We start from the raw sequence: 10,469 nt of genomic DNA on the forward strand, positions 1-10,469 counted from the left end.
GTTTTGCTTTGCCCTGTGTTTGGAAACTAGTTATCTTGTAGTGTTCCAAATGAGATAAGGTGCGTGTGGATAAACATTCCTCTAAAAGACTGTTTGCTAAAGCCTTACTTATTGTGAATGAAAGAAATTCACAGTCATGTAAATAAAAGAGGTTTTGTCCGGACCAAAACTTTGCTTCTTGCTTTATAAGGAAGCCTGGGTCAGAACATTCCATTCAGAAAGGAAATGTGTCCTTTACAGGTTGTTTTGTGATTGCAATGGCTTCCCCCTGCCCATTTTCTTGGCCCCATGAATAAGGGGAAAGAGAAACTACAGCTTATGCCAACCCTCCAGACTCATAAGAGGAGCTTTCTCACATTACATTGGCATCCTTCGGTCTCAAAAGGCTATGGTATCGTGCTCTGGAAAGAGGTCCTAAAGCAGCATCTGGTGTGGCTAAAAATGCCAATTCGGGAGTGGCAATCTCTTCCACACTGAGGGAAGATACATTCTGTCCCCTGCCCAGACCCCAGATTTCGCTGGTTCCAGGGCTGCCTCTTTGCCTCAGCCTGCCAAACAAGTATCTCTTCGAATTGGAGAAGGCCATGCTGCGTCTTTAGCCTCCAAGCTGAACGATCAGAGGTCAAGGTTTCCCAGCTGTTAATATCCATTCCAAAGGCCTTCAGATCCCTCTTGCAGATATTCTTATATCACAGCTGTGGTCTCCCTCTGGGACACTTTCCTTGCACTAATTCCCCATACAGGAGATCTTTTGGAATCCAATCATCAGCCATTATAACGACATGCCCAAGACAGAGTAGACGTCGCTGTTTCAATAGTGTATACATGCTAGAAATTCCAGCATGTTTCGAGGCTGCACTATTTGGGACTTTGTCATGCCAGTGATGCCGAGAATACGTCGGAGACAGTGTATATGAAAGGTGTTCAACTTTCTCTCCTGCCATGCGTAAAGGGTCCAAGACTCACTGGAGTACAAGAGTGGGCTCAGGGCGCAGGCTCTGCTTTAACCCCTAATTTATTTATGGAGGTGGCCACTTCCCAGGAGAATTTTTAATTTTGTACCAACTTTCCCTATTAGATTTCTCTGTTCTTAACATGATAACACATGATTTATTGAACTCTGAGCTTTTCAAATTTGTCTGTAGTTGACTTGTTTGGAGGATCATGCAAACCAGCCACTGTATTCAGAATAGATGTATTCAACATTTACCTCCAGGGTAGCCTACCATGGAAAAATAGCAGTTGGAGATTAAAATAATAAGTGTTGCATGGTTGGGGGGGGGGGGGGGGGACCAGGGATCAATCAAAATAAATGAGTAAAATAAAATATCCCCTTGAGAGCAAAATAAAACACAACACAACACACACACACAAATATTGTAAGAATGAGAAAGGAGACACAAAAACTGAACAATAGAAACTGTAGCAAAATGTTCATTTTGATTTTCTGTTATTCTCGATTGTTGGTTTGCTTGTTTGTGCCCAAAGCCTGCCAGCATCTAATGGCATTTCCCCCTTTTTCAGCAGGAATCTTTTATTTTCCTATTTCATGAGAGAGAGAGAGAGAGAGGGAGGGAGGGAGGGAGGGAGGGAGGGAGGGAGAGAGAGAGAGAGAGAGAGAGAGAGAGAGAGAGAAAGAAAGAGAAAGAGAAAGAGACGTTGCTTCCATCATATTACAGCATTAGCTGGTCACTTGGCCCCTATCAGCATCATTAGCATTCTTTCTGAGAGGAAGAAATAGGAGCCATTAGCCACTAGAGATAATAAATTCAGTGATAATAAACAAGGGAGAAGATAGGCAATTAGTGGCCTATCGTTCTGTTCTCTCTATTATTAGGGTGTAATCCGTCTCCTCTCTTTGTGACTGGGAACCTCATCACCATGGAGGGCAGGCATGCCACCTGGGCAACTTCCAATCTTGTGAAACCACTCCCAGGAAGCCAATGATGGGACTTACAGTTGAGCAACATTCTTGATTCTGGTAGCTCCCAGCTTGCTTTAGTTTCAAAGAGTTCAGAAGGTGTTTTTGAAGTCTTTGCGGACCCATTTTTTAAGTCCCCACTTGATCTCAATGAATGACTCATTCACAATCTATCAATCCTCCCTCCCTTCTCTAGATAGCAGATGTGGGTATAAAGTTTGGAAACACCTTATATCTATATCTTTGAATTCCCAAAGAAAGCCACACAAGATTATTTTGTTGCAGTGAGTGCAATATTGGGAGAAGAGGGCTCCCTAATCTGTGCCAGCTAAAACAGAAATAAACTATGATTATACTTCATATAATATGTGGAAAGCAAGGACGGGAAGATCAGAGATGAATGCCACCTCTAAAATTATATCCATGGGGCAGTATATCAATTCTGAGATTCAAAACATTTTACTACCAGTTCTGGGGACGTGGCTTGATGGGCGTGAACAAATGAAAACCCGGGGGAAATGTGCAAAAAATAGAAGAGCAAAGGAAGAGATGGACTTCCCAATCAAATGAAGCATATCTTTTTGCCAAGAATGCCTAGTGCATTCTGAGCACCATATTACAATAAATATTTAAACCTCAGCATTAAATAAATTGGAAGGACCAAAAGAAATCTGCAATTTCAGAGTATATGCAATATATAAATACAGTTGTAGTCAGTGGTTGGATTCAAGAAATTTTACTACCGGTTTTGTGGGCATGGCTTGTTGGGCATAGCATGGCTTGGTGGGTGTGGCTGGGAAAGGATGCTGTAAAATCTCCATTCCCTCCCCACTCCTGGGGGAAAGATAATACAAAATCCCCAATCAGCTGGGACTCGGGAGCCAGAGAATAGATGGGGGCGGGGCTAGTCAGAGGTGAAATTTACCCATTCTTTGAACTCAAAATTTCCGCTACCAGTTCTACATAACTGGTCAGAACCTTCTGAATACCACCTCTGCAGCATATGCATTAAAATCCTGCAGCTATTGACACCCCTGCCCAAAAAATGAATTTAGAGTAAAATCCCTTTCTTTATTTCTCATCTTTATCTCTTTCCAATGTCTTTCATCCACAATTCATCCCCTTTAAATGAGTACATTCATCTGCACTTAAATTTTTTAAAAAGAACAGTGGAACTAAAATCCAGTTTACATATTCATCAAACGGTCTGTCTCAAGTCATCCCTTAACGCAATTAGTAAAGACTGAATTCTTCAAGCATCCTTAGGAGGTTTAGGGAATAATTCAAGACAGAATATCGGCCTAAATAGAAGAGTTTCTCCAAGGGTAGATATTGGTCACACCATCAGTCTGCTAATTAATATGACTAATGACTTCCAGAGAAATGTTACAGCTCAAGGGAAGATACCAGCCTTATATTTATCAGGATGTGGAAGGTCCAGATTTTGCACATTTAAAGTACAAGGTAGTTTAGTTTAAGTGCTCCGCCTCCCTTTCCTTCTCTTAAAGCAATTAAAGGAGCAAATGTCTTTTTAATTTAATTTCTTCAGCACAATCTGTTTTCCCTGTATCGTAGGCATTTCATCTGGCCACCATGGAAAACTGATACAATAAGCCCATTTTGCTGTAATTAGGGTAACAAAACTGTTGTACAAGTAAGCTTATATAGTTGTCATCTTAGGCATGGACGCTACCAAAATAATTTATCTCAAGTGGACATCACTTCGGTATGGACATAAAAATGCAGGATGTTTTGAGAAAAACAAGGGTTTAATTGGAATCTTACAATTGGCTAAATGTAGAGTCTTGTGCAAGATGTTTGAAAGAAGTCCTTTGCAGTATGCAGGAGCACAAAGCTTTGGAAAAATAGAAGATAATAATAAAAAATGACAGGAGGAGACAGGTTGACAATATCACTGATGACATATCCATGATCTTACAAGACACAAAGGAACAGTTATTGGCAGACAGTCCTGCTAAAATGATGCCATTGAGCCCCAAAGAATCAGAGGTGACTGAATTACTGAATGCCAACTGTCTGAGATCTAAGGAATCTCCTGGACTTCATTGTTAACCAAGTTGTGGCATTTTGACAGGCAGTCGTGGCCTTTTCAGCATTTAGAATGAGTAAATAACCCACCAGACAGTCAGCAGAGTTCAAAAGATCTGAAAGTACTGGTGTGTCCACTTCTACTTTCTCTTCCCAGTGGAAGGAACACTGCATCAAAAAGGATTTAGAGAACTCAACAGATCTCCTGCAGAAAAGACCATTAAAGCAATATAGACACCACCGCCATAAGAAGTCTATAAGGATGAGTAAAAAAAAAATGAACATGATGGTGATGACTATAATCAAAGATTTGGCCTTCTTTTTCACGCATCATGTGGGGGAACATGTAAAATGGGAGGAGAACTCCATTTATGTGGTGGAGACCTCCATCATCATATTTTTGACTTATTCCTGGCTTAGACCCCCTGGGTCAGCTTTTGATGAAACATAGATCTTACACAATACATTGATGTGAGTTTGGACATTTCTGCTGAGTAGTATGAGAGAAAATCAGTGGAAAGTAGTTTTAGAGAAGATTATTGCAGAAAATAAGTGCTTGGAATAGAGTAGGAAACTTTGTTGTATTCCCAGATGAAGATTTCCAGAACAAGGAGGTATAGGTCATTCTCTGTGTTCAACCACAGCTGGGACCAGAATGTCCGCCTAAGCAAGGCAGTTGTTAAGTGAGTGATGCCTGATTTTATAACTTTTTTTTGTCATGGATGTTAAGCAAATTACTGCAATTGTTAAGTTAGGGCAGTGCTTCTCCACCTTGGCAACTTTAAGATTATGGACTTCAACTCCCAGAATTCCCTAGCTAGCCAGATCCAATCCCACTCAACTTCTTTCAAGAACAGCCAAAGTTCTTTAGCATCTCTCATTGGTTGGGTCTTTGCTTTAAAGCAGTGCTTCTCAACCTCACCAGGTTTACGTTGTGTGGATTTCAACTTTCCAGAGGCTAGTGGAGGAATTCTGGAAGTTGAAATCCACACATCTTAAAACCTGCAAAGGTTGAGAAACACAGCTCTAAAGCAATGCTTCTTTCTCAACCATGCCAACTTTAAGATGTGTGGACTTCAACTCCCAGAATTCCCCAGGCAGCTATACCCTCCATCCAGGGATGGATACATGATAATAAGAACACAGTATTTTCAACAAGCAGTAATTTCAACCTATTAGGTAAAGGTAAAGGTTCCCATCACACATACTGTATGTGCTAGTCATTTTCGACTCTAAGGGGTGGTGCTCATCTCCTTCAAAGCTGAAGAGCCACCACTGTCAGAAGACATCTCCATGGTCATGAGGCTGACATGACTAAATGCTGAAGGTGCATGGAATGCTATTACTTTCCCACTAAAGATGGTTCTTATTTTTCTACTTGAATTTTTACATGCTTTTGAACTGCTAGGTTGGCAGAAGCTGGGACAACTAAAGGGAGCTCACTCCGTTATGCGGCACTAGGGATTTGAATTGTCAAACTGCCAACCTTTCTGATCCACTTTCGCCACTTAGCCACTTTCAACCTATTCGGACTAATCAAACAGCCGAGGACACATAGGGAGAACATGCTTCCCCACTAAAACTCATATTCCTGAAGATTTCCTTTTGGGGAGACCAGTTCACTCTTCAAGAATAAGCTTCTCTCACTCATTTGAATGCTTGTGCCATATCAAAGTCTGCCTTGAGCTTTCTCATTTTTCCCCCATTACAAAAGAACGTTCTATTCTATCATTATTTTCCTATGATTTTCAGAATGCTTGAGAATGCCCTAAGTTTTATTACTAGACTTTGGAACTACATTTTGCACAGGATGCTTCTGCTAATGTTATGAAATGGGAGACATGACATTGAGAGAGATCTCTTGGCTGCTTTGTCATCACTGCAACAATGCTAAAACCCACTTCTCTTTCAAGCTACTATAGTACAGTTTAGAAATGAGTTGAGGTCTCCCAGAATGGTTTTATACACAGTATTCTTTGTTTCAGTTCCTCATTTTTGACAGTGTAAAACTGAAGACACCCATTGCCTGAGGTCACAAATTCATTAGACGATCCTGTGTATAGCCCGCAAGACAGTTTCAGCCGTTGGCCCCATATTAGTCAAAAAGAGCAGTCAACAGGCAATTCCCATTTCTGTCTAATTGGCTCAGGAAGGAAGGATGAATGGAAGTAGCTGATAATCGCATATTGTTAAAAGGCATTTCATGTGTGACAATATCACTGTGAAGTGGAATACAAAAGATGTTATTTCTCCATTTTGGGCATTTCTAGTTAAAAGTATCTACTACCATGAGTGAATTCATTTTTAGAGAAATGGGGCATGTAGGAAATTGTTAATCTTTAGAAGTGCTGTCACTGTTGCACGTTTTCAGTTTACCTGTAATTCGTGGGGTATCTGTTCTTAAATTATATTTGAGTTCTTGGGTATTCTTTTTCAGACCATCTCTTTCACAGTCTTCTCACGGACTTAACTTGGAGCTCATTGACAGAATATTAAAGCACAAAAAGCATGTTGTTTTGCAAATGCTTTTCATGTGTAGCAGTCCTTTCTTTTCTTACTAAGTACATATTTCACGCCTTCTGGTCAAGTTTTTTTAAGCATTCTGAAAAGGTATTAGGATGGTGAAGACTTAGATTTGGTTAAAGAAAATTAGAAAAAAACCTCAGTTCAGATAACAGTCTTTGTGGAAGCAGATGAAGCAGATGATCAAGTAACAGACTTCTGAACCATGTCAGATATGTTTCCCATAACACCTCACTAACAATATAGCATAGATGAGTGCATCAATGTATGGCAAATCTAGAAAGCATACTAAAAAGCAGATACATCATCCCACCAACAAAACTGCATATAGTCAAGGCTATGGTTTTCCCAGTTGCAATGGATGGTTGTGAAGTTTTGACCATAAGAAAGGCTGAGCGCGCAAGATTTAAGGCCTTTGAACTATGATCTTGGAGAAGACTCCTGCAAGTCCCTTGGACTGCAAGGCAATCAAACTAGTCAGTCTTAGAGGAGATCAACCCTGACTGCTCTTTAGAAGTCCAGATCCTGAAGAGGAAACTCAAGTTATTTGGCCACCTAATAAGAAGGAAGGACTTCCTGGAGAAGAGCCTCATGCTGAGAACGACTGAGGGGAAAAGAAGAAGGGGATAGCAGAGAATGAGGTGGCTGGATGGAGTCACCAAAGCAGTAGGCATGAGCTTAAATGGACTCGGGAGGGGGTAGAGGACAGGAAGGCCTGGAGGAACATTGTCCATGGGGTTGCAATGGGTCAAATATGACTTTGCAACTAACAACAGCAAGTGCATCAGGAAAGAATCTGATCATTTGTTCACTATGAAAAAAAAATAGGGATCTGCATTGTTTCAGATCTAATGATCTGACAAATATGAAGGCTGCTTGCTACTCTTCAAAGCAGTTGCCTCTTTAACCAGGTTCACAGGGCAGTTGTGGAGGGTAGCCAAGTAATCCAAGAAAAGATGTGGCACAGAGGTGTGACCCCAAGATCTGTGGACTTCAACACCCAGAATTGGCTGTGGAATTCTAGGGGTTGTAGTTCACAAGTCTTAAAAGCTGCCAAGATTGGACAGCCCTAATGTAGCAGGTTGAAAGTGTTGCAGACGGATCACATCCCCACACATTCTAAAGCAATTTTTTGGAATCAAACCCAAAGCAGTACACAAACCCTAATATATATCCCTGTTATTAATCATTGGTCTACTTGCTTAGAAGAGAACAAGTTTTATTTGCAAACCTAAAGAATCAGCCTGCCAAATCTTGGTCACATGTATGCAGAGGTCAATATCCATTTTGCACCATCAACTGCAGCTCTCAACCTTCATTCAAATCTACGCTCTGACCGTAAAACTTTGTCCCCACTTCTGCTATATCATCTTTTTTTTTTAATATGGACATTATGGCTCTCCCACTAACTGTAACTGAGGTTAAACAAAGCGTGACTTGGTGCAACGTGTGGATCCAATCACAAGTGCCAGCAGGACCCACCAAAATATACTTTTGATCCACAGGATGCTCAAATACCAAGAATGCAACTAGCACAGCTCCATCTGTGTGTATAAATAAATTCAGCACTCATGTGGTTACAATGTGAAATCTCTTGTGTGGAGATTGCACAGATTTGTTGCAGTTTAAAACAAATTAAACTGAATTGGAAGGCTCCTGTTGGGCAAGAGAAGAATTCTTGGCTCTGTTTCCAAACGGCTTTTGCTGTTAAGAGTGCTCTTTTTTCCTCTTCATTATGTGTGCTAAAATGATAAAGTAGGGACCTCTGTCTGTATCCTCCATTAAAACATACATACATACAGTATATATACATATATATATGTACCCAAAACTTTGCAAGTATAATTTTTACTAAAACACACAATATTCTAAAAAATTAAAAAGGAATAATTGGTTTAATTAATTAGTAGCATGAAATTAAATTTCATTTCTATCTCGCCTGCTTCTTTGTCATGCATCCCCCTTCCCTCTTTTTAGAAGCAATACAATTGTGGCAATATAGAAAGTGGATGGAGCAAGAGGGAGAGAGCGAGAATGAATGAATAAATGAATGAATGAATGAATGAATGAATGAATGAATGAATATAATACAACTTTAGTTCTGTTTGAATTGAAAACTTGGTGTTCCTTTCTTTCAGTGGTCTCCTGTGGCCATCCTGGATCCCCACCCTATGCCCAGATCTTAGGTGATGTCCACAGCGTAGGGGCGGTAGTGCGCTACAAATGCCAGGAAGGCAGGAATTTGATTGGCAATTCCACCCGTACGTGTCAGCTTGATGGGCGTTGGAGTGGCTCTCTACCTCATTGCTCAGGTAAGAAAACTTAGTGGCAAACAAGGTAGCTACCATGGGTTGATTTATTCCCATCTCTTTAAGTAGCATCACTCAATAAGGTTGCATAAAACAATCCGGATTTCAAGGAAAGCATGCTTTGGAAGAGGCCTAGGTCCACTTGTGGCAACTTCAGGGAAGACCTTCAATAACTTGTGTCTTTTCCTGATCTCTGTCAGATTTCATACAAGGTACAGTTATAAATGTCAGCTTTCAAGTGACACATTCAATTACAAACAGCTGAAGTCCATATTTTAATTAACTAAAAGTTTCTGGCAGGCAGTCTTACAAATTAGAGGGCAGAAGATTTCACTATAGGACTGATTTATAATTTATGCAAGACGTATATTTTCAGTATATGCACAGCACACGACATGGTTTAGGACAGTGATGCCCAACCTTTTTCTTATGGCGTGGCAAAATTATGTGTGTGCGTGCTATCACATGCACACGTGTGCCCACACCAATTCACCCACTTGCATATGTGCGCACATCAAAATGGATCATTTCTAAACTTCCGGTTGGCCCCTTGGGGCCGTTTTTCTCCCTCCCCAGCCTCCGGAGGCTTTCCTGAAGCCTGGGAAGGATGAAAAACAGCCCCAATGGGCCAATTGGAAGTTTGGAAATGATCCATTTCCAGCTTCCAGAGAGTCTCTGGAGGACCAGGGGAGGCCTTTTTTCGCCCTCCCCGGGCTTCAGGAAAGCCTCTGGAGGCCGGGGAGGACAAAAACAGCCCCCCAGATGGCTGAAAATCAGCTGGCCAGCATGCACATGCACATCAAAGCGGAGAAAACTGGCGTGCCAGCAAATATGGCTCCGCTCGCCACCTGTGGCATGCATGCCATAGGTTCACCATCACAGGTTTAGGAGAAAACAGAGTGTAGTAGAAATTGCTGGATTATGTCTGTTACCTTTTTTAAAGGAGAGTCTCCATCTATTTCAGTGTTTTTCAACCTTTTTTGTGCAAAGGCACACTTTTTTCATGAAAAAAATCATGAGGCACACCACCATTAGAAAATGTTAAAAAAATTTAACTCTGTGCCTATATTGACTATATATAAAGTAATTTTCCCACGGCACACCTTACACTATGTCACGGCACACTAGTGTGCCGCGGCACAGTGGTTGAAAAACACTGATCTATTTTAAGCTTTTCCAATGAATCAGATGACACTTATTAACCCTCAATCAGCACAGCCATGTTAACAGTTGGGTTGGAAAATTGGAGAAGACTTGTAGAGACAGACACTTCTCCTTCAAAAGTTATCGTGTCTACCATGTGGATATCCCCAGTATGTGCATCAAACAACAGGGAAGTTTTCTTAGTCTGATCCAGCAAGTCTTTTGTTAGCATCTCCTATTTGATACATGGCACAGCCTTGAAGAGCTTAAAGCTGTTGGAATAATGTGACTAGAATTCATAATTTTTTCAGCAGACTCTCAATTAGAATCAGGTCAAGCGGTTACCTGCATCAATATCTAATCCATTTTTTTATGCTGCTTGCGGGGAAAAAACAGTGCCTAAAGAATTGGCAGAACCCATTTTTACTTTCTCCTCATATTCAGTGTTCAGTGACATTTTATCTCAGAGGCTAGTCACCTTCTCTCCAAAACCATGCAACCGTTATGGAGTGTGTGGTGTGTTG

The 10,469-nt window shown here is 40.9% G+C and overlaps 1 protein-coding gene across 1 annotated transcript in view; it reads left to right on the forward strand.

The window, feature by feature from the left end:
- CSMD2 (CUB and Sushi multiple domains 2) overlaps positions 1-10,469 on the forward strand; it is a 735,331-nt gene that overhangs the window by 683,066 nt on the left and 41,796 nt on the right. The window contains exon 55 of the mRNA XM_032227842.1: positions 8,632-8,805. Coding sequence (XP_032083733.1) covers positions 8,632-8,805 — 174 coding nt within the window. The remainder of the gene's footprint in view (positions 1-8,631; positions 8,806-10,469) is intronic.

This window comes from Thamnophis elegans, chromosome 12 (genome assembly GCF_009769535.1).
Source record: "Thamnophis elegans isolate rThaEle1 chromosome 12, rThaEle1.pri, whole genome shotgun sequence".
Taxonomy (NCBI): Eukaryota; Metazoa; Chordata; class Lepidosauria; order Squamata; family Colubridae; genus Thamnophis; species Thamnophis elegans.